General features: G+C 40.2%; 1 protein-coding gene across 1 annotated transcript in view; it reads left to right on the top strand.

The window, feature by feature from the left end:
- Positions 1–12,463, top strand: part of PLD1 (phospholipase D1) — a 205,176-nt gene extending 192,713 nt beyond the window's left edge. The window contains 2 exon segments of the mRNA XM_030328933.1: positions 5,295–5,412; positions 7,284–12,463. Coding sequence (XP_030184793.1) covers positions 5,295–5,412; positions 7,284–7,508 — 343 coding nt within the window. The 3' untranslated portion in view covers positions 7,509–12,463.
- Positions 12,464–25,509: the final 13,046 nt, after the last annotated feature.

Raw genomic sequence — 25,509 nt, 5'->3', positions numbered from 1 at the left:
ATGATTTATAAGTAACGTAAGTATATAAGAGGCTAATTCTTTTGTCACATTGGCTGCAAATCTGATCTGTCAGTTGCCTTCAAATCATATTGAGAGTATTTGTGGGAAACTTCAATTCTTACTAATTAAATCTAACAGGTTTTCTCCCCCTCCTTTTCTTGCATGCTTCGTATGGTTTCCCCAACCCAAGATCAAATACTGTATGTTCTTCTAGTTCTTGATATTGCTTTTTACATTTAACCTCGGTAGCTTATTTTCATGTAAGAAATGAGGTAGCGACTCTTAACTTTTCCTCCCAACCTACCAGTTGATCCAGAACTAAATGATCTGCAGTATTCTCTGCCTCTCTGACATGCAGTGCCTCCTTATGACACATCACAAGGCTATAAATCCTCACTTTACCTGTAGTCTCTCCACTACATGATAATGTAGTTTGCTTACTTGTCCCAGCGTGACACCGCTTTAATTGTAGCTGGGCACTTGAATACTGCTTCTTGCCACCCCACTTCCCAAATCAATATTCTTTGGCAGAATAATCTTGGCTGCTCTTAAACATTTACTCTTCCACATGAATTTGAGAATACTTATTCACATTCTCTTCAAGTTTTTTGTTGTTGTTGAGGACACAATAGATTTATAGATTAATGTAAAAAGAATGGACATATTCATAGTGTTGAGTCATCCTGTTGAAGAACAATGTATAAGCTTCAGTTTTTTCAAATTCTTTTCGGATTTTTCTTTAATAAAGATCTAAGGTTTTCATTATTGGGGTCATTGCTCTTCAGTAATCATTAGAGTTTTATTTTAACTTTTTAGTGCTGATCCTATGCATTTCGTGTTAAATATATTCTTAGGTGCTTTTATTTTTCTGACAATTTTCAAAGCGTCTTAGAGAAGCAGTTGTCCTTGAACAATCATTTTCACGTTGTCCCAGTGGCAAACACAGATAATATAGTATAAAGCACCACAAAAAACCTTGATTGATTTTATTAGGAAATGTTCTCAAAGATAATATTGGGGCCTAGAGCACAGCCATTTTCTCTCACACACACACAAAATTGCAGCTTCCATCCATTTTCCATCTGGGTTATTTTTGAATAGAAATAGAGAGACACATTTCAATGTGAAATCAATTCTAAATAGAGCCAAACATCAGGGTACTGCACTTAATGTCACAGCCATGTGCTGAACAGTTCATTAAGTCCTAGAAAATTATCCAACTTTACAGATGTAACCATCACTCAACAGGAACCATTATCCACACAAGTAGAGCTCAGAATCATTTAAAGTGATAGACGTGAGGAATGGAAAGAACAGGAACTATTTTCTGCAGTTTTCTTCCTGTCCCACTGATGCATAAACAACCATTAAATAATTCCCATGATACACACCAGCATTAAATCAGACTAGATTTCTGTCAAACCTTAGTCCTCAAAAGAATATCCAGAAGACTTCATAGTGTTTTTACTGTGCATTGTAATATGAATCTCTTATAATTAAAAAACTGACAGGACAAATAATTTACTACTAAAAACAATCTGTTATAGGAGCCTGGGTGGCTCAGTTGGTTATGATTTCAGCTCAGGTCATGATCTCAGGGTTGTGAGATCAAGCCCCATGTCAGGCTCTGTGCTGAGTATGGAGCCTACTTGAGATTCTCTCTTTCTCTCTCTCTCTCTCTCTCTCTCTCTCTCTCTCCCTCTCCCTCTCCCTCTCCCTCTCCCTCTCCCTCTCCCTCTCCCTTTCTTTCTCTCTCCCTCTCTCTGCCCTTCTCCCACTTGTATGCATCTGCACGTGGACTCTCTCTCAAAATAAAACAAAAAATCATTAAAAATGACCTATTGTAGACTTACTTAAATACGTATTCTACAAACAAGCTCTTAAACGGATACCTTGGTGGACACATTGTGTCACCTCTTGTTTTCATTTAAAAGCAAAGTCACAGAGATATTCTTTTGGCCAAGTTTTCAGCTGGTTGTATCTGATCCCCATCAAAGGTATTGTTATAAGTGATACATTGTCATAACTTGCACTGGCTTTCAAATGTGGTGTAGTCGCATTTTGCTTTGGGTCTTAGGAACAGCCGGCATCTGTGTGCAAACATCACCCCTTAGATCCTTTTTTTCAAAAGTTATTCCTATGTAGTTTGAAGGAGACATTATTTGAAGTAGACATAAAATTTTGAGGTTGTAAAACCCTAAAAATCCTAGTGAGCCCATAGTGCCAAATCCATTTATTTTACAGAATTTTTATACAGTGGGAAAAGTGCAGACTGAAACTAAAAAGAGATGTCCTTTTATCCCCGTAAACCTGGCTGAGCTTTTTCAGAAGTTAATAAAGTTGGAGATGACTGGGGAACATATTGCACAGTTACAGTGTATGTGCCAGAACAGCCTTTCTGGAAGTAAACTTTAATTCTAAAATTTCTCCTGGTGAAGTAATCATACAAATTCACAAAGGATTCTGCATGATGAATAAATTATGTTCATTGTAAAGTTGCTCCCAATAATGAAAAGTTGGAAACCATCCAAAAGGTCATAATAAAATAATCGGTTAAAGAAATTTCACATTATGGGATTTTGCAACCATTAAAAATGATGATATAGGGGTGCCTGGGTGGCTCAGTTGGTTAAGCATCTGACTGTTGACTTCAGCTCAGGTCATGATCTCCTGGTTCGTGAGCTCGAGCCCTGCATCGGGCTCTGCGCTGACAGCATGGAGCCTGCTTGGGATTCTGTTCCACTGGCTCCTGCCCCTCCCCGGCTTGCTCTCTGTCTCTCTCTCAAAATTAAAAAAAAAATTAAATTAAATTAAAAAAAATGACGATGTAAATCTACATATATTTAAATACAGAGAGGGTGACAATAGAATGACCTCCACAGTGTTGAATCCAACAGTCAATTCTCCTCTGAAGTTGACACAGTTGACCATGGTTCGGGGACATGACATCGTGGCTTTTCTCCAGGCTCCCTGGGTGCTCCTCCTCTTCCCCACCGTTGGGGCATACCAGGTCCTATACTCACTCCTTTGGTAAACTCAGTTAAGGTCCCACGGCTTTATGAACATAAATATGGGGACAATTCTCAAATTTCTATCTCCAGCCAGGCCCTCTCTCCCAAACTCCAGATTCGTTTCTCCAGCTGCCTACTTTGCATTACCACATGAATGTTTAATGGGAGTCGCAACAGGTTCAAAATCCAATTCCTGGTCTTCTCCCACTAGCTGGCCCTACCAACAGAAGTCCCCATGTCGGCCAATGGCAACTACATTCATCTGTTACTCAAGCCAAAACCCTTTAAAAAAAAAAATTAATGTTTGTTTATTTTTGAGAGAGAGAGAGAGAGAGAGGGAGATGAGCGGGGGAGGGGCAGAGAGACGGAGACACAGACTCCAAAGCAGGCTCCAGGCTGTGAGCTGTCAGCACAGAGCCTGACACAGGGCTCGAACTCACAACCTGCAAGATCGTGACCTGAGCTGAAGTCGGACGCTTTACCGACTAAGCCATCCAGGCTCCCCCAAGCCAAACCCTTTTAGTCATCCCTGATGCTTCACTTGTTCCCGCATCATACGTCTACTTTATCAGTAAAACCTGGTGGCTCTGCCTGCCTCTCCACCGCCCAGGCCACCATCATCTGTCACCAAGATTACTGCAGGAAGTCCTAAGTGTCCTCCCTGCTGCAACCCTTGCCCTGCTCTCAATACAGCAGCCGTGTTTTCGTATGTCAATCAGGTCCTGCCACTCCTCTGCTCCAGTGTTTGCAATCTGTCCCAGTTTCACTCAGTGTAAAATACAAAGTCCTTCTAAGACCTATTTCTTTACTTCTGTTTTCAATGTAACACTAGCCTTTTTGATCTTCTTTGAACCTATCAGGCATGTGAGAAAGGGCTTTAGACTCCGTTTGAAATCTCGCTCTGTTAGTAGTATGTCTCCAAACTTTAGCTTCCCGTCTGCAAAATGGGAACCTTGTGCCATCTGCCTCACAGGATTGAGGTGTAAATGTTTTTTGTTTGTTTGTTTGTTTTTGTTTTTTTACTCCAGGGCCTTCTATAAACACAGGGGCTTTTATCATTTTCAAATACAACCTCTAAAACTTAGCTTGCTTTGCTTGAGAATTTCTTGTTATTTCTAGACCACCGCTTATATAGGATCAAGTCAGACAACATCTAGTATGTGGTTTCTTTTTTGCCAGGCACTCGGGGGATATGAGAGTAGCCAAGTCATGCTCTCTTAAAGAATTCACATGCTAGAAGTGGTACAGAGAGCTGCTAAAAACAAAAAGTGTATAAAGGACTGCAGGTGTTCTGATAAAACAAAGCATAGGTAAAGTGCAGTGGGGGAGCAGAAGAAGAAGATTCACATTTCTGGGGACTGAAAGAGAAAAATGGGAGATGAGAGAAGGGGAAGCCAGGAATCAAGGGGGAGACTTGCACCAAATCCTAAAAGACCAGGAGGTGGGGTCAGGTAAACAGGAAGAGTGGGGGAACACCCCCTGACTACTCCCATCTCATGCTTTTAAAGCACACCCAGTATTTTCATTCATTCTTTTTAAGGATGACTATTTATTCATTGTTGGTCTTCCCCATTAAATTTAACTTTACCCAAAAAGGCTCCACATCTTTTGTATTCATTTCTGTACCCTAGAGTTTGGCATTGTTCTTGGCCCAAGAGAAGGGAGGAAGGGAGGAAGGGAAGAAGGGAGGGAAAAGGGGAGGGAGGGAGGAGAAAGGGATACATCATTGTGGTTAAGAGCACAGGTTTTGGAGTCAGATGGTCTGGAGTCCCAGATCTGCAGCTTACCAGCTGTATGACCTTGAACAAATTATTTATCCTCTCTGTGCCTTAGTTCCCTTATTTGTAAAATGAAGATAATAATAGTTACTTCCTTATGAGATTATTGAGGATTTACTGAGACAGTTCTTGGAAAGGGTTTAGCACATTTGCTGGCCCATGTCTTGAATGCTAACCCTATTCTCCAAGGTTTTCACCCCCTTAGGCCAAATTCCAAGCATTCTCTTGGAACTAAATTAAGGTCTTTCTGTCTATCCAATAGTTAAGACTTTCAAGCATCAACTTAGGTTTTGTTTTGTTTTGTTTTGCAGCTAAGGTTTTACACACACACACACACACACACACACACACACACACACACAGTTTTAATGGCTTCTTTGATTTTCTTTAAAAAAAAAAATGGACTTCTCTAGTTGAGTGCCTGAATTGCATTACTATTTGAAACAATACCTGCTGCAAACTTCTTTATGTCAGTTACTCATTTCACAGGGTGCTTGTATTTCAGGGTTGTCCTTGGCTATCTTTCTGACCCAAGCGAAAACATTCAGGATCCAGTGAGTGACAAATTCTTCAAGGAGGTATGGGTTGCAACGGCAGCTCGAAATGCTACAATTTATGATAAGGTGAGGTTTGCATATCACCGCCACCTTTTTTAATTGAATCACGTCACAAAAGCACGTCATTATTTCTGCATATTATTGGGACAGAGTATTCTTAATGAGTGTAAAAAACTGGTACATTTCCAAGTTGTAATAAAATACCTCTTTGTAGACATTGAAAAACAAAGCCAAAAAGTATCATGGATTATGGTTTCAAAGAGACATTAGTGACATTCTGATCTCTGATCTGACGCTGGGATCCCATCATGAGCATCCTTAGCAGGTGGTTATCCAGCCTTTGGACATGTCTAGCGACAAAGAGAAAAGAAGCAGATGGGATCCTAAAATGAGTCAGACTGGGGTACAACCCAGCTCGCCCACTTGCTGGTGATACAATTTTGTGTGTAGTGATTTGACTTTCTGAGCCCTCCTTTCTTCTATAAACTGAGAGGGATAGGGCGGTTATGAAAATAAAGAATAGTCTTTTAAATGCAGTTAGCACATAGTGCATAGTAAATGGCATCCATCCTTATGATGAAATTTATTAATAATGAAACACTTCCTCTGTTGGACAGCTCTCATTTTGGAAGGGCGTTTTAAAACCAGCTCCATATGTTAGGGAAGCCAAATGTATCTTTTGGTAAATTTTGTCCATGGTTATGGTAAAAAAAATGTAGAAGAGTCAAGAGGTGTCCAACAGTGGAACAGGTTACTTCATGAAGTAGCCAGTTTTCTGTCACAGAAAATATTCAAGCTGAGATCCACTGACCATCTTTCAGAAGTTGCATAAGAATGTGTTTTTCTTCTTCATGACTGCCAGAGTCCCTTCTAGGATGGAGAATTCATCATTCCTAATGAAACATGACAATCTACATAGCCTTATTTCATACTGAGGACTCAAGGCCATGATCAAATAGGTCATGTGCATGGAATCTTTTAAAATGTAATTTTAAGGGCGCCTGGGTGGCTCAGTCGGTTAAGCGTCCGACTTTGGCTCAGGTCATGATCTCACGGTTTGTGAGTTCGAGCCCCACATCAGGCTCTGTGCTGACAGCTCCAAGCCTGGAGCCTGCTTCAGATTCCGTGTCTCCCTCTCTCTCTCTCTGGCCCTTCCTCTCTCGAGCTCGCTCTCTCTCTCTCTCTCTCTCTCTCTCAAAAATAAACATTAAAAATTTTTTTAATGTAATTTTAAAAATGCAGTGCACAGCCTTGTTTGGATCCTTGGGGGGAGGGTGGGATAGCAGCTATAGAAAGCATTTAGGGAATAATAATAGGGGAAATCTGAATATGGACTATATCTTAAATGACTTGGAATTGATTTTCTGAGGCATGAGAATGGTATTGTGGTTATATAGGTGCATCCTTATCCTTAATACATGCTGAAGTGTTCAGGAGGGAAGTATTCTATATATGAAGCTCATTTTCAATTAGCAAAATAAGTGTGCAATTGATAACTTTCATACAGGTACAGATATGAACATTTTTGAAAATAAAAAGCTAAGAGAAAATATAATATGCAACTTTCCTCTTAGAGCAGAACCTCCAGTGAAATTGGGGGAATTATTATCCATATTATCCCAAAACTTAACCTTAGTGTGGAATAACATCAGTGGAATTCCTGTACCACTAGCTTGACTTTATCCTGAAGTCAATGACTTGTGTAGATCATATAGAAGGATCTATCTATGACTTTTTTTTTGATGGAAACAAATCTAGTAGTTTCTTTGGAGCAAATAAGAGAAGCAATTCTTCAGTGAGGTCTGTGCTGTAGCATAAAACTAATACGTGTTTCATAAAGCAAAGATTTTGTCTGTTGGAATTAGTATTTTTCCATAAGGGGATATCTTTCCTTTTAGACTTATGACCTAGTTTCTTCCCATTTGTGTTTTAATCAGGTGTTCCGGTGCCTTCCCAATGATGAAGTACACAATTTAATTCAATTGAGAGACTTTATTAGCAAGCCCATATTAGCAAAGGAGGATCCCATTAGAGCCGAGGAAGAACTGAAAAAGATCCGTGGGTTCTTGGTGCAATTCCCCTTTTATTTCTTGTCTGAAGAAAGCCTACTGCCTTCCGTTGGAACCAAAGAAGCCATAGTGCCCACAGAGGTTTGGACTTAAGGGTTCTATTCATTTGCAGCTCAAGGACTCCCACCTTGAAAGGTACACTGCACACACAGTGACTTTCTGGAGACCCTCACAGCCAAAGCCAGCCCCGATGCACTATTGTATCCAACCCACAGACCCTTTGGATTGGCTGGGCAGGGCTGTGGTCCTACTGATAGAAGGATACCGAACATCAGGTGGGCTTTATAATTCCTCGTGCTTATCCTTGTAAAAAGGGACTGCATTCTTAATGGTAGCGTATGCTCAACAACTTAAACACATACTCAAATTCCATGATGTACATCAAAATGCATTTCCTTTACTAACAAGAATTTACCTGTACCTGTGATCCAGGTGGCCAAAAATTGTCTAAACCTTTTTGTTCTCCTCTGACCTTCATTTATGCAGCTGGTGACTGCTGGACCTGCCCTCATTTCATAGTGCATACAGACACCGTTTGAGACATCGTTTAATAATAGAAGATGTTGTGAGGCTGCTCCCAGGTTCTTCAAGGTTACTTGAGATACCCCTGCCCATCTGATCCTGAAGTCATAGTGTTTACCCACCCAAGATGTGGGCCTTATTCCTTTTCAGTGACTGAAGGCACAGGGCAGATGCTATGTACATAGCAGCCCATGTTAGGCACTTCTGATAACATTGACACTATAGATCTTAACACCACAGAGGAATAGGAAGGAATTAAATTTGGTTATTGAGGCAGAGATTTCACTTTGCCTCCAAAGGCAGTGACAAGATATGTTCTTTTGATAGGGCCCACCTGATCAAATTTGAAAACATGTGTAGGATATTTCATTACACAGCAACTGATAAAACTCAGAGCATGCAGCCTTCAGAAACCTCCAAGGTGTCAGCAGGGATCTGATTCAGACAAGAAGAGGAGATTTCTTATAGTCCTGGAAAATGTCCTATCATCCTTGGCTGCTGGATTGATTGAAATTTGAGTTTCTGCATTTGAAAATCAGACCAGTGAATGCATTTTGTCTTTCAAGAGAATCAGAGGCTTCATAACTCCTACCACATTAATAAGTTAGGAGCCTAACCTTAGTTGACATTCAGCTCTCCAGCTATGTTATCTTCTTTAAGAAAAATTAATTGATTGCAAAAGATGTGCTACTTAACTTGCATTATTCAATATACATTAACATTCCACCAGGCTTCTAAAGAGGTTAGGATCTTTATTAATTCACATCATCCTGGTCTATGAATTGTTCTGGAAACCCGTTTTTCCTTTTTGAATTCTAGCATACCCTTTGGTACACCATAGCTCTAATTTTACAAAGCAGAACTATTCTTCTAGCCTAAAGAGTTGATGTAGGTTCCCAAAAGGCCTGTGCTCATAAAACATGGTGTAGGGGCATTGATCACACACGTATGGATTACCTGGGCAGAACCTCATTTGAGCCATTCTTCAAAGAGACAAGGACCCAATCCATTTTCGTGGAGCTAATAGGCCAATGGAGAAGGTTAAACAGGAGCACAAAGTCAATAATCTGGGTGGGTAGGAGAGAGTGTCACACTCACAAAAGGATTTCACAGCCAGAGAATATTTCAGACCAATGAGGTAGAACTGTGCTTTATGAATAAATAGTTTCTCAGATAGCTGAAGATGGTGAAAAATGACTTCATTCTATAGCAGCTGTACATAAGACATTTGCTATTTATGAAGTTTAGATTGGCATTGAAAGTGCTGAGTGTATATGGAATACCTAAGGATGTCTTATAGTTTACTTTTAAATATTTTGTAAACTGTAGAACAGTCAACATGCTGGCTTTTGATTTTGTGCAAGATGCTCCTTTAACACCATGAAAAATAAAAGCCTAAAAGCACCCCTTCTCTTTTAAAAAAAATCACATAAGCCAACCTCTCCCCATTTTATAGATGAGGAAACTGAGGCCCAGATTGTTTGAAGGACTCACTTGAGTTTCACTCAACTGAGAGATGGTGGAGGCAGGACTAATGAAATTGCTGTGGTTCATTACTGGCCTCTCCCTTGACTTCAACATTGTCCAAATGCAAGGAGATGCAGTAAACAGATTTCAGGCAGGATATGTCGTGTGATGTACTCATGTGCTCATCTGTCTCCCCCTGCTTGAATGTAAGCTCCACGGGGCAGGGACTTTGCTGTGTTTTGTTCCTAGTGTATCTGCAGAGCTGAAACAGTACCTGGCACATAGGAGGGGCTTAGTAACTCTTTGTTAGGTGAATCAACGAAGTCGAGGGGAGAGCTAATGAAATGACAGATTTATGGAGTCTCAGACAAGAAATCTTACTGTTGGTTTCAGTGGCAAGTTTTCTTTCCCCTGCATCTCCTCAAAGGCAAGATGTTTATCTGCAAAGATGGGAGGCTACCGGCTTTACTTGGCGGATCTTATGGAACATTCCACGCAATAGTTGCCTATTTGCAATAGCAGCTTACATAGCGCAGCATTCTGCAGAAGTCACATGGGATGTGGACACGAGGTGTACTGCACGGCCTAATTACCCACCATCCCGACACCGCTACTACCTAATAGAAGTTCAAATACTTTAACATTGCAATACCTGATATCAACTTTAAAATGCAAAGGATTCAAAGTCTTGCAAAGGCTCAACATTTTATGAATCTGCTCAACATTTTAAATTGACTGTAATCCTCTGAAGCACCTATAAATGCTGTACCCAATACTCTGATCATCTCTGTAATAATTTTGTTTTCAAGAAGGAAAAAAATCCTCTGATCATACGAAACGAATGGTAGAAAGTAGGGTAGCTAGCAAAGCTATTCAGGTTATCCAAGCTTAGTTGTTGGAGGATACTCAACATAGCAGGTCTGATGCAGGCATTTGCTCTGTATTAAGTGTCCACTCAGTGATTTACCCTTCCTTGGAATGTTCTTAACTCTCAGCTCTGATGCATCATGCAGAGGCTTGGAGAGGTGGCCATTAGATAATTGAGGGGCACATTGTAATACAGAATAATGGTTTTATTTTACTAACACCTTTGGAAAAAAATTTCATCTGTAGGTAGTCAAAAACATGAAGAGTTAATCTCTTATGTAATAACTTGAGCAATTGTAATATATCATGAACGAACAGTCTCCCAGAGGAAAACGGCAAGCTGAGAAGCCTTTCTGCAGATTAAGACCATCTGCGAATAAATTTGTGTAGACTTGAAGAACCTACACTTCTTTCTGCGTCTCCTGACTCCTTCTTCCATCAGCCTCTGGCCCCATGCAGAGCACCTCCTTATTATGTAAAACGTTTTAGAGGACAAGGAAAGAGTTTCCGGAAAAAAAAAAAAATTAGGCCTCCACAACGAATCTTCATTTTAACTTCTACTTTTAAGTGACTGACAAAATATTATTATTTTTTTAACAGAGGTAATCGTTCTTTTTAACATCCCCAATCTGATGTGGCACTTGAGCCTTTTCTGATGTCTGTCACCCTCTATAGCAGGGTAAAGAGGATCCTTCACATCTTTTCATCCCTCTCTACTCTCTCTTGTATAAAACGAGCAAATGCTAAAGGACTTTAAGTGTGCTTAGGAATATATTTTTTATTTCCTTGCAAGATCCTCTGAGACCAATTACTACTGGCAGCTTGGAAATTTAAAATGGATGAGCGTTGAGAAATTCTTGAATCTAGAAATTCACTGGAAAAGGAATTCATCAACATCTCTCAAAAAGTTGCAGGTGAAAAGTCAGGGAATTTACATTATTTTTAGGGGGGTGGGCAGGTACCATAAAATGATTCCTAATGGCATTCAATTCACACGTGAGATAGTACAGACTCTGACTTGAGATTGGAAGCATTCATGAAAGGAGCCAAACATTTTATCGCTTAATTTCTTACAGGTTATTTTTTTCCCTAATACTATTTTTAATTTTTAACTTAAAAAAAGTAATCAAACACAAGATAAATGAAAATTTGTCATGCTGATCATTTGGAAGGTGTAAAGTCAGAGACTAGGATGGCAATTCAACCAAAATCCAGGCTTAGTTACTCTTTCCTATCCCCAAGCAACTATAATTGCTCACTTTATTCTAGATAAATGCACATAAGTGAATGTCACCCTAATTCTGCTCCCCACTAGGGAATAGAACATCATGCCCTCCTAATGTATATCTACTTGGATCCTTCACACAAAATAGTCTGGGCCAAAGGTACAGATCTTCTCCTAAACTATTCTAAAACCTCATAACGAAGTATTGCAGTTGGAGCACATGTTACTGACACAGAAAACATACTTGGCAATGGACATCCATTCAGAACATTTAGATATTCTGGACAGAACTCAGGCTCCGAGCCTCACCTCTACTGCAGCACTTGGCAAACCAAGCGGGGCCTCCTGTTTTTGTAAGTAAAGCTCTATTTGAACACAGCCATGTCCATTCATTTACATGCATTCATGACCAAATGATCCACAAATCTTAAAATATTCACCATCTTTAAGAAGAGCCTGCTGATCCTTCCTCCAGAGAGAGCAGAGAATGTCCAGACAGAGTACCTCAACCAAGCAGATTTGGATGAGTTTTAACCTCTTCCATAAGAAGGTTTTCAAGTCTCCCTATCCCAGAGCCCAACATATGACAATGGATTTATTCTAAGAACAAGGTCAAGTCCTTCCAGGAATAAAATCACATGGTTTTTGGTTCTGGAAAGAGATGTTGTCAGCTAAAGCAGGCCTCTCCCAGCTGAGGACTTATAGTCATACATGGGTGACAATGTTTGTAACTCAAGTGTTCAAAAAAAAAAAAAAAAAAAGACGATGGATAGGCTGAAGGATTTGTATTGAATGAGAACCATGAACTCAGGAGACTCAATTTCCCCTGAATTTTCCATCTGTGAAGCATTGGAAATGATATGTGTATCCATTCCCTGCCTCACAATCAATGCTCTCTACACCTGGTCCCTTAACTGCTTTTTTAAAAATGTAAATACTCATTAATTAAATAATTAAAAGTGTGAAATCAGCAGTGTCCCTTCATTTGCAAACCAGATTCCTCATTCTGCACAGAGGTTTTTGTCTCAAGTCTGACCTTGAGACAGAAATGTGTGTCTGTGGAGTCCTACCCCACACAACAGTCATGGGTCACCATGAAGGTGAGCCTCAGAGTCTCAGCATCCTCTGCAACTCCCAGGCCTCTGTCACCTATGAGGTATGATGATGTAGTGATGTGGCGAATTTCTTTTAAAAGACCAAGACAGGGGTGCCTGTGTGGCTCAGGTCACGATCTCACAGTTTATAGGTTCAAGCCCTACATCAGGTTCTGTGCTAGTAGCTCGGAGCCTGGAGCTTGCTTTGCATTCTGTGTCTCCCTCCCTCTCTCTCTCTGCCCACCCCCTTCTCTCTCTCTCTCTCTCTCTCTCTCTCTCTCTCTCAAAAATAAACATTAAAAAACATTTTTAATTAAAAAAATAAAAGACCAAGCCAGCTTCTAATAAGCACATATTTGAGCAAAGCCAGTGGGAGTGCTGGGGTGCATCAGTGAACAGACCAGGTGGCCCTTGATGGTGCCCACATTCTAGTGAGTTGGGAGTGCCCAACAACTGTCTTGGCCGGGGCCTCTTCTAAACACTTTACATGTTTTAGCTTATTCTGTAGCTTTGTAGTTCCATATTCAGGATGTCGTCATGGCCCTAAGACTGCCTTTCCCCCCAATTCAAGACTCTGGAGGCTTACATACAACTCCCATGTGCATGAGGTATAGCTGTGGGACTGAAGCAAACACCAATGGGAAAAGCATGGGCTTCAGCATTCAAGAGCTCACCCCAAAGCTCTACCCTGCCACTTGCCAGCAGTGGGACTCTGCGAGCAAATCATCCTCTCTGAAGTCTTCAAATGCAGTAATAAGGACTCAGCCAGGGAGGCCAAGGAGTTACCTGGGTGAAAGCACAATGCCCCTCACACAGCAGGTGTTTTTGATCAAGCTGCAGCAGATGCCTTTCATCCACTTTCTGAAAGTTGAGACAGGCCATCTTGAATGGAGAGGACAACACACCCCATGCCCACATCCATAGTCTGAACTTCTTTCACACTTCCAGAAGGCAAGAAAATGATAGTAACGTCTAGATCATTTTATAATTTATAAAAATGTTGAATCACTATGTTGTATATCTGAAAGTAATAGGGTATTATATGCCAACTATACTTCAATTTGAAAAAATAACTAAGAGCCTAAATGTCCATCAACTGATGAATGGATAAAGAAGATGTGGTTTATATAATACAGTGGAATACTACTTGGCCATGAGAAAGAATGAAATTCTGCTATTTGCAGCAACATGGATGGAACTGGAGGCTATTATGCTAAGTGAAATAAATCATTCAGAGAAAAACATATCATATGTTTTCACTCATATGTGGAACTTGAGAAACTTAATAGAAGACCTGGGGGAAGGGAAGAGGAAAAAAATAGTTTCAGAGAGGGAGGTAGGCAAACAACAAGAGACTCTTAAATACAGAGAACAAACTGAGGGTTGATGGGGGCGGGGGAGAGAGAGGAAAATGGGTGATGGACATTGAGGAGGGACTTGTTGGGATGAGCACTGGGTGTTGTATGTAAGTGATGAATCATGGAATTTACCCCCAAAACCAAGAGCACACTGTATGCACCGTATGTTAGCCAACTTGACAATAAATTATATTTAAAAAAATAAAAAATAGATAAATAAACCCAGAAAAAAATAAAATAGATAAAATAAATAAAAATAATACTAATCTCTAAGTGGAAGTTCTAAGCTGGAGCGAGGGCTGAGAGAGGTGTCTAAGGGGAGGAAATAATGGGTGGCTTTCTCCAAATTCCTATCATGCTTGCATTGTTGGTCTCCTACATGGCAGAAATAAACCAAAAGTTACGAACTGATGCCCTACAGGCCAAAGAGAGAGTGTAGATTTCTTAAATCTGTTTCCACTTTTATTTGGAGAATGATGGTCTTTCCTATTCTAAATCTTGCTATAATCCAAGGCAGAGGTTGTAAGCTCAAGGCTCACAGGCTGCATCAAGCTCATGGGCATATTTATTTGGACCACATAATGTTGTTTAAGATTGTGAATTAGTTGCTATGTATAAAAATTGAGAGATTTCACAGAACGTTTTAGGTTTCTGACTTTCATGCAAAATCAGAATATCTAGGAACAGTGGGCCACATGGCATCCAATCTTGTTGGTGCCAAACAGCTGTCCCCTTCAGACGAGGCATGTGCTGTCTAGGTCCCCATTGTCCCCACCATTCCCTATTGTTAAACCAGGGCTGGGCTTATGATTTGCTTTGACCAATAGAACACGGGAGCAGTGACACTGTGCAACATTCAAGCCTATGCCCCAGGAAGACTATAGCTTCCACTCTTATCCTTCTAAAATGCTCTTACCAAGTGAGGAGAGACCAAGACAAGAGAGAGGACCAGATTACAGCCAGCACCAACTACCTGACATGGGGGTGAGGCCAGGCTAGAACACCCCGATCCAGTCGAACCACCAAGGAAACAAGCAGAACTCCTCAGCTGAGCCCAGCCAAAATGGCTGACCCACAGAATTATAAGCAAGTAAAACAGTCACTGTCATAAGCCCCTAAGTTTTGGGATAGTTTGTGACCCAGCAATAGACAATTGATAGCCAAGCTGCTTCGGGGTATTCTGTTTTTCCTTTTTCACATTGTAGTTGCTCTATGACCTACTGCCATCTGGTTTCCAGCCCCTCTACCTAAAGTGACCTACCTATGGTTCTTTTACACTTTTTATTACGATATAACATACCTACAGAAAGTGCCTATGTGATAAATAGGCAGCTTGATGTTTCTTCACGAACTTAACGTACACAGCTCAGCAGCACCCAAATCAAGAAAGGGAAGGGCCCTTCTGCCTGTTCTGCCTGTCACCACCAATTCCTTGACTCCTTGAACCATAGGTTAGTTTTGCCTTTTTTCGTATCTCACTGGTCTTTTTCGACAAAGACACATTCCATCTTTATCTCACTAGGCCTCTCTGAAGCTTTCCTTGGCTTCCAGGTGACTGGTCACTCTTTAAAATCACTATGGCTCCCCTTTCTCCATTTCGCATCTCCAGTTTAATGCTCCTAAGTCTTCTGGTTGTACACAATGCTCAGGTGATCCCACCAACTCCTGCAGCTTCCCTGGCACCTGTGTGCTCACCTGTAGCCCGGTTTACTTAGAACTCACTCTCAAGAGTGGGTAAAGCAAACAGGGACAGGCAAAGCCAATCAAGAGTGGATTAAAGAGGGAGTAACCACTGAAGGCAGCAGGGCCTGATCCTGCTGGGACCCCTGAAGGCTGGGGAGGCTGGGGTTCTTATCCACAAGCTTCCACTTCTCATTGGTCGAATTTTTACCCGGGTGGTGCCCCAAACCCGGTGTTTCTGGAGCTTCCCTGCAGACAGGTTCAGCAAGCTGCTGTGGGTCAAAGAGCCAGTGGAGAAGCAGCAAGAATCCCATGGAGCAGAGCTGCAGCATGAGGAAGTCCTCAGAGACAGGCTGAGGACTTTTAGAGTGGGGCATCAACCGCGCCCCTCGCATGGGCCTCTGCGTTTTCATGATGTAGTCATTTCATTCCTTTTTTTTAGAAGCATGTAACTTCCCTGAAGGCAGGGATCATCTGACTTTTTTCATGCTCTTTAATCACCATGCAAAGCACATTATTCAGATTATGTGAAAAGTGGATTGAAAAGTTGCAGTCTCTACCTTCTTCTCCCGAGTCTAAGGGTGCTTATGATACATGGGATGCCTTGGGCCAATCCAGAAAGCACCAAGGAGGACCCAGAGGAATGAGTTGGTTTTATGTGCTGTGGTAAGATCTGGATTTCTAAATTTTTCTTTAGTATTTGTTAAGTCTCATTAAAAAATGTAGTTAAAGCTGTCATAAGGGAACTTAAACATGAGGTCAAAATCTCATTTGAAAGATCATGGAAAATTAAAATTCAATAGTTTTCCCCATGATATTTGACTATTCACTTGCTGGATGGTAGCTTAAAGGACTAGTTAAGAATTACACCAGATAACTCAGTAGGCAAACACTTGGTAATTTGTGAAAAACAACAGAAGGAGTCCTTTTTAAGTGTCTTTAAAACACACACACACACACACACACACACACACATTTCTGGAGCCTTGTTTTCGTAACCCTTCTTAAAATACTTACATGACAATGCACTCCCCTAGATAAAGACACAGGAACCCCAAAGTGAAGTGAAAATCAGGAAGTTCTTGATTGGCAGTTTATATCATCTTCCCTTCACCTGGCAACTTACCTGCTTTTTTGCCTAGAACCCAGCTCTATCACAGACTCTTTTTTGTTTCAAAATTCGTCTGAGGGGTCCCTGGATACAACTCTTCTTTTTCTATCACTGTTTCAATGCCCTCTCTTTTCAAGGTCTGTGTTTTGGGAGGGGGGGAGCTCAGAGGCGCCATAGTAGGAAAACCCTAGGCTTCTCTCATCCCATGAACACAACTAGATAACTATCCAATCATTCTGAATATCCCAGAAATCACCCCGAAGACTGGCAGAACAAACTCCACAACGAAAGAGAGAGAAGAAACCGCATCAAGGAAGGTAGGAAGTATGGAGACATGGTTTGGGGGAGAAAGAGATTGAGGGTGTTGTAGAGGGGAGGCAGCCCTGGTCTGAAAGGCAAGAGAGGCAAGAGAAAGGCAAGAGAGGAGCACCCAGGGGAATGCACAAGGAGAACATTTCCCCAAAGCCATTGGCTGGGAAAATGAGAGAGGCTGATTTGGGGGAGTTCTTGAAACAGATGGGGCTCCAATACTGGAGTTCTAGAGGTCAGGGACTAGGTCGGGTTGGAACCTTGAGGGCGCTTCACTGCACCTGGGAGAAGGCAGGCAAACACCCCCGGGGCAGGCAATGTGGAAACACATCGGGCATACAGTGGGGAGGTTACTGGCTCTTCTCGCAGTGTGTCCATGGGAGGTTGTGTTCATAGAGGCACCTCTCTGGGGACAAAGAAGCCGGCGGGTGTCATTTCCCTCCCCTCCACCCTCAGCGTAGGCGCAGAGCCATCTGCAGCGGGCAGCCGGGACTGACACTGGCTGCCTAGCCTCCTTGTTCCCAGTCCCACATCCCTGTGCTCTGGCATGACTGCCCTTCTCTTTCAAACCCGCATCCATCCCAGTGTGGCAAGATGCTCCCCCAGAAGACCAGCGCAGGTCCCTGCCACACCATGTCCCTAAAGCCTGGAGCTTTAAAAGTCAGCGGCCTGGCTGGGGTAGAGCCCCAAGGCACAGCGCTACTCCTGGAAAGAAGGCAGGCAAAAAATCCGGAGGCAGACCGCATGGAAACAGCAATCTGAAAAACACCTGGGATACACAGGAAGGAGATTATTCGCTCTTTTTGGAGTGCTTCTCTGAGAGCAGTAAGGATGGAGACCCCTCTCTAGGGACAAAGGAGCTAACTGGCGCCATTCCCCTCCCCTGCTTCTCAGCAAAAGCACAGAACCACCTGTGGTAAGCTACGCAGTAGCCACACTGGCTGCCTAACCTGCTTGCACCAAGTCCCACACCCTGTGCTCTGGCAGGATTGCCCTTCTTGGTCATGCTGGCCTCAGTCCCAGAACAGTGGGTCTCTTCTCCGGAAGACCAGCAGAAACCCCTGGCCACACCACGTCTCCTGACCAGAGATTTCTGCAAGGCTTTGTTTCTAGTAGAAGTAGTATCAGGTCTCATTTCACAAGCAGACCAGAGCACACCTAGTTAAAACTCACCCCACTCTGGCCAAGGACCAAACATGGCCCACAGCAGGCAAGGAGACTAGCAGATGACTAGCCTGAAAGAGCAGCTAAAATCACAGCAGCAGAGTGCATGCAGCACACATCAGAGACACTCCTTGAAGCACCAGGCCCTGGACACTATATGACCTCTTCTTCATAAAGCCATTACTCTCAGGAGCAGGAAACATAACAGGCTTTTCTAACACAGAAGAAGACAGAGGTTAGACAATTGCCAATATGGAGGAATTCGTCCCAAATGGGACAACAAGATAAGGTCACAGCCAGAGATCTAAGCCAAACAGATCTAAGTAATATGCCTGATGGAGAATATAAAGCAACAATCATAGGGATACTTGCTGCGCTTGAGAAAAGAACGGAAGACTTCAAGACTTCCTTAGCACAGAGATAAAGGAGTTAAAAACAATCTGTCAGAAATGAAAAATGTAATAACTAAGATTTGAAACAGACTTGCTGCAATGAACACAAGGATGGAAGAAGTAGAGAAATAAATGATATGGGAGATAAAATAATGAAAAATAATGAAGCTGAACAAAACAGAGAAAGAAGAATTATGGAACACAAGAATAAGGGAACTCAGCAACTCCATCAAACATGATAACTTTCTTATCATAGGAGTCCCAGAAGAAGTGAGAGGGAAAGGGGCAGAAAATTTGAGGAAATTTCCTAATCTGTGGAAGGAAACAGACATCCAGACCCAGGAGGCACAGAGAACTCTCATCAAAATCAACAAAAGCAAAAAAATAAAATAAAATCAACAAAGGCCAGCCAACAACAAGACATATTATAATTAAATTTGCAAAATATAGTAATAAAGAAAAAATCCTAAAAGCAGCAAGATGAAAGAAGCCCCTAATTTACAAGGGAAGACTCAAAAGGCAAACTGCAGATCTGTCCACAGAAACAAGCCAGAAGAGAGTGGCATGGTATATTCAACATGCTGAATGGGAAAAAATATGCAGCCAAGAGTATTCTATCCAGCAAGGCTATCATTCAGAATAGAAGAAGAGAGAGTTTCACAGACAAAAACTAACGGTGAGTTCATGACCACTAAATGAGCCGTGCAAAAAATATTAAAGGAGACTCTTTGAGTGGAAAAGAAAGACCAAAAGTAACAAAGTCAAGAATGGAATAGAGAAAATCTCCAGAAACAATGACAAAACAAGTAATAAAATGGCACTAAATACATATCAATAATTACTCTAAATATAAATAGACTAAATGTCAGCTGTGCTGACAGCTCAGAGCCTGGAGCCTGCTTCGGATTCTGTGTCTCCCTCTCTGTCTCTACCCCTCCCCCACTTGTGCTCTGTCTCTCTCTCTCTCAAAAATAAATAAAAATTTTTAAAAAATTGAAAGTGAGGGAATGGAGGAACATTTATCATGTGAATGGACTTCAAAAGAAAGATGGAGTAACAATGCTTATATCAGACAAACTATATTTTAAACCAAAGACTATAACAAGAGATGAAAAAGGTCACTATATCATAATAAAGAGGACAATCCAACAAGCAGATCTAACATTGTAAATATTTATGCACCCCAAAATATAAAAACAATAACAAATATAAAGGAACTCACTGATAATAATACAATGATAGTAGGGGATCTTAACACCCCCTTACAGCAATGGACAGATAATCTAAGCAGAAAATCAACAAGGAAACAGCGGCTTTGACACACTGGACCAGATGGACTTAGCATATATATTCAGGAAATTCCATCATAAAGCAATAGAATACGTATTCTTTTCCAGTGCACATGGGACAGTCTCCAGAATAGGTCACAAATCAGCCCTTGACAAATACAAAAAGACTGAGATCATACCACACATATTTTCTGAACACAACACTATGAAACTTGAAGTCAACCACAATAAAAAATTTGGAAAGACCACAAATATATGGAGGTTAAACAACATCCTACTAAACAATGAATGGGTCAACCAGGAAAGCAAAGAAGAAATTAAAAAATACGTGGAAACAAATAAAAATGAAAACACAACAGTCCAAAACCTTTGGAATGCAACAAAAGCAGTCCTAAAAGAGAAGTACATGGCAATTATAGGCCAACCTTAAGAAACAAAAAAAATCTCAAAGAAACAATCTAAACTTACACCTAAAGGAGCTGGAAAAAGAACAACAAACAAAGCCTAAAGCCAGCAGGAGGAAGGAAATAATAAAAATTAGAGCAGAAATAAATGATATAGAAACTAAGAAAACAATAGAACATATCAATGAAATCAAGGTTGGTCCTTAAAAAAAAATTAATACAATGGATAAACCCCTATCCAGACTTGTCAAAAAGAAAACAGGACCCAAATAAATAAAATCACAAATAAGAGAGGAGAAATAACAATCAGCACTACATAAGTTCGAACATTTTACAAGAATATTATTAAAAACTATATGCCAACAAATTGGACAACCTGGAAGAAATGGATAAACTTCTAAAGCATAAAAACTACCAAAACTGAAACAGGAAGAAATAGAAAACTTGAAAAACTGATAAGAGAAATTGAACCAGTAATCAAAAATTTTCCAACATATCAAAAACTCAGGACCAGGACCAGGTGAATTCTACCAAACGTTTAAAGAAGAGTTAATACCTATTTTTCTCAAACTATTCCAAAATATAGAACTGGAAAGAAAACTTCCAAGTTCATTCCATGAGGCCAGCATTACCCTGATACCAAAACCAGACAAAGACTCCACTAAAAAAGAGAACTACAGGTCAATATCCCTGATGAACATGGATGCAAAAATTCTCCATAAAATACTAGCAAACAAAATCCAACAGTACATTATATGATCAAGTGGTATTTTTTCCTGGGCTTTAAGGGTGGTTCAGTATTCACAAATTAATCAACAAGATGTATAACAATAAAAGAAAGGATAAGAGCCATACAATCCTTTCAATAGATGCAAAAAAGCATTGGACAAAGTACAACATCCATTCATGATAAAAACCCTCAACAAAGTAGGGTTAGAGGGAACATACCTCTAACACAAAATACCCACAGCTAATATCCTCAATGGGGAAAAACTGAGAGCTTTCCTCTATGGTTAGGAACAAGACAGGGATGTCCACTCTCACCACTATTATTTAACATAGTTTGGAAGTCCTAGCCACAGCAATCAGACAACAAAAAGAAATAAAAGGCATCCAAATCAGCAAGGAAGAAGTCAAACTTCCACTATTTGAAGATAACATGATACTATTTGAAGATAACATGAAACTCCACCAAAAAATGGCTAAAACTGATACACAAATTCCATAAAGTCGCAGGATACAAAATCAATGTACAGAAGTCTGTTGCATTTCTATACACTAATAATGAAGCAGTAGAAAGAGAAATCAAGGAATCAATCCCATTGCCAATTGCACTCAAAACCATAAGATACTTAGAAATAAATCTAACCAAAGAGATAAAAGATCTCTACTCTGAAAACTATAGGACACTTATGAAATAAATTGAAGATGATGCAAAAAAAATGGAAAGACATTCCCTGCTCTCAGATTAGAAGAAAAAAATATTGTTAAAATGTCTATATTACTCAAACGAATCTGCATATTTAATGCAATCCCTATCAAAATACCAACAGCATTTTTCATGGAGCTAGAACAAACAATGGAAACAATGTGGTTCCAAGATTTGTACGGAACCACAAAAGACTGAATAGCCAAGGCAACCTTGAAAAAGAACGGCAAAGCTGGAGGCATCACATTTCTGGACTTCAAGTTACATTACAAGCTGTAGTGATCAAGACAGTATGGTACTGGCACAAAAATAGACGCTTAGATCAGTAACACAGAATAGAAAACCCAGAAATGAATCCACAACTAAACAACCAATTGATCTTTGACAAAGCAGGAAAGATATTTTTTCCATTGGAAAAAAGACAGTCTCTTCAACAAATGGTGTTGGGAAAACTGGACAATGACATGCAAAGAATGAAAATGTACCACTTTTTTACACTATTCACAAAAATAAGTTAAAAATGGATGAAAGACCTAAATGTGAGACAGAAAACCATTAAAATCCTAGAGAAGAACATAGGAAATAATCTCTTTGACCTTGACCATAACAACTTCTTACTAGATAGGTCTCCTGAGGCAAGAGAAACAAAAGCAAAAATAAACTATGGGGACTTCATAAAAGTAAAAAGCTTGTACACAGCAAAGGAAACCATCAACAAAATGAAAAGGCAACCTTCAGAATGGGAGAAGATATTTGCAAATGACCTATCTGATAAAGAGTTAGTATCCAAAATATATAAAGAACTTATCAAACTCAACACCCAAAACACAAATAATCCAGTTAAGAAATGGGCAAAAGACATGAATAGACGTTTAAAGGAGACACACAGATGGCCAGACATACAGATGGCCAACAGACACATGAAAAGATGGTCATTGTCACTCATCATCAGGGAAATACAAATCAAAATTGCAATGAGATATCACCTCACACCAGTCAGAATGGCTAGCATTAACAACACAGGATACAAGAGGTTTTTGTGAGAATGTGGAGAAAGGAGAACCCTCTTATACTGTTGGTGGGAATGCAACTGATGTAGCCACTCTGGGAAACAGTATGGAAATTCCTCAAAAAGTTAAATATAGAACTACCCTACAGTTCAGCAATTGCACCACTAGGTATTTACCCAAAGGATACAAAAATACTAATTTGAAGGGATACATAAATCCTGATGTTTATAACAGCATTAACAACAATAGCAAAATTATGGAAAGAGACCAAATGTCCATTGAATGATGAATGGATAACAAGGAAGTGCTATATAAATATAATGGAATATTACTCTTCTATAAAAAAGAACGAAATAATGCCATTTGCAAAAATGTGGATGGAGCTAGAGAGTATTATGCTAAGCAAAATAAGTCAGTCAGAGAAAGACAAATACCACATGATTTCATTCATGTGGAATTTAAGAAACAAACCAAAAGATCATGGTGGGGCAGGGGAGAGACAGAAAGGCAAACCAAGAAACTTAACTATAGAAAACAAATTGATGGTTATCAGAGGAGAGATGAGAGGGGGATGGGTTAAATAGGTGATGTGAATTAAAGCGTGCACTTGCCGTGATGAGCACCAGGTGTTGTATGGAAGTGTTGAATCACTAAATTGTATATCTGAAACTAATATTACACTGTATGTTAACTAACTGGAATTTAAATAAAAAGGCAGGTGAAAGGAAGGAAGGAGAAGGAAAGAAGGAAAGAAGGAAAGAAAGAAAGAAAAAGAAAGAAAGAAAGAAAGAAAGAAGAAAGAAAGAAAGAAAGAAAGAAAGAAGAAAGAGGGAGGGAGGGAGGGAGGGAGGGAGGAAGGGAGGGAAATGAAAATCCTCATACCATAGGACTGCTTGAACGATCTCACAACATGGCAGCTGGCTTCCCCCAGAGTGAATGGTCCAAGAGTGAGCAAAACAGAAGTCATACATCTTTTATGACCTAGTCTTGGAAATCATAAGCCATCATTGCAACAATATCCTATTGATTACACCAGTCAGCCTTATTCAGTAGGGGAGAAGACTATACACAGCAAGAATATCAGGAGGCAGGTATTACTGGTGTCATCTTAGAGGCTAGCTACCACACACATTGGCCATTATGCTCCTTTCCCCACCCCCACTCCCACCGGATTTCTTGTTTTCCCAGGTAGATATTTGGTTATTGCTCTATTTTTTTAAGTTTTTTTTTTCATCATTTATTTATTTTGAGACAGAGAGAACATGCACAAGCTGGGGATGGGCAGAGAGAGAGAGGGAGAGATAGAATCCCAAGCAGGCTCCATGCTGTCAGCACAGAGCCTGATGCGGGGCCTGCAATCACAAACTCGTGAGATCATGACCTGAGCCGAAATCAAGAGTTGGACCCTCAACCGACTGAGTCACCCAGGCGCCCCACTCTATTATTTTCATGAGTTGGTTATTTGGTGATAACTCTGCATCCTAGAAGATGGACATTACCTTCCTGGCAAAAATTCCAAAGACTTTGTCTTCATAATCACACTGAGTTCTATTATACAAATTGTTAAACGGTTGTCAAAAGCTGCCATGATAGATTTCTATCACGGTAGATTTCCAATACCTGGAAAAGAAGTCCATTGTATTCAGGAACCTGAATTCTGATTAAGCCATGGTATTTCTTGTTCACTGAAGCCAACCTCAACTCTTCTTTCTATTCTTGTAAGTAGTGGGATCTGTTTCACTTGACCTCATTTTTCAAATATACTTGCAAATAACGTATTAGTAAGATACCTTGCCTTTTTAGAGGTTAAGAGAGTTAAAGAAGAGAGAAGCATCTTCTTTGATATTTTAATAGGTCGGAGAAAGCTACAAGTACAGTGGTTTCTAAAAGGAATGTTGTATTACAAACAGAAAATGGCCATTATAACAGCTCTGAAATGATACTGTATGAAAAGCTTAAATGATAAGTATTCTTTTTGCTTCTGTGGCCCTTGCATTTTTTACACATGAAGACACGGATGCACATCAAATAAAATATTAATGATCATAAATAATAGCAATACAATAGAGAACCAAATATTCAGTTCTCATTAGGAAAAATGAAAAGAAAGAATTTAAATTTACCCCTGCCATTTTTTATTTATTGAAGCAAAGATGCTGTTCAACACAAATGCATCCATTACCATCCAAAGCGAGATACAGATGAGCACGGAGCATCTGAAGGGAAAGTAAAGTCACTCAGCCTGAGAGTTTCTCCCATATGTTGGCCAGAGAAATAAATTAGTGAACCTTACCTGAGTTTGTATAGTTACCACTATTGAGGGCCTCAGTACAGAAGCAAACTACTTCAACATAATTTTTATCTTGGCTACTCCTTTTATTTTGAGGTGCCCAGAGTATCTGAGGGAGTGTCTGAGACCTCAAAGAGCTCTTTGTTCCTATCCAAAATAAGCACATGAGGAATGTTAACAATCTCCTATGAGGTTGTATGCACTACTCAACTTGTGTCCAACTTAAGGCAGACACAAGCCAAATGACCATCAATTTATTCCTTTGGTAAATGGCACCAAAATCATTAAAATGCAAGATTTTTTTTTTTTTTTGCCTTGTTTGCTCTCTCCAGAGGTTTGTAGTTGGGAATAAATATTTGAAGGAATTAAAGACAGGTAATGTTAGTTGAACATCCACTGTAAACTAAACTTCTGATTTTACTGTGGAAGGTAGGACTTGTAATAGAGAGTACATAAGACAATAAGTGAAAATGCTGTGCAAAT

The sequence above is a fragment of the Lynx canadensis genome, chromosome C2, assembly GCF_007474595.2.
Source record: "Lynx canadensis isolate LIC74 chromosome C2, mLynCan4.pri.v2, whole genome shotgun sequence".
NCBI classification, from domain to species: domain Eukaryota; kingdom Metazoa; phylum Chordata; class Mammalia; order Carnivora; family Felidae; genus Lynx; species Lynx canadensis.
The sequence above is the reverse complement of the archived record's forward strand: the minus strand, read 5'-3'. Positions and strand labels throughout refer to the sequence as shown.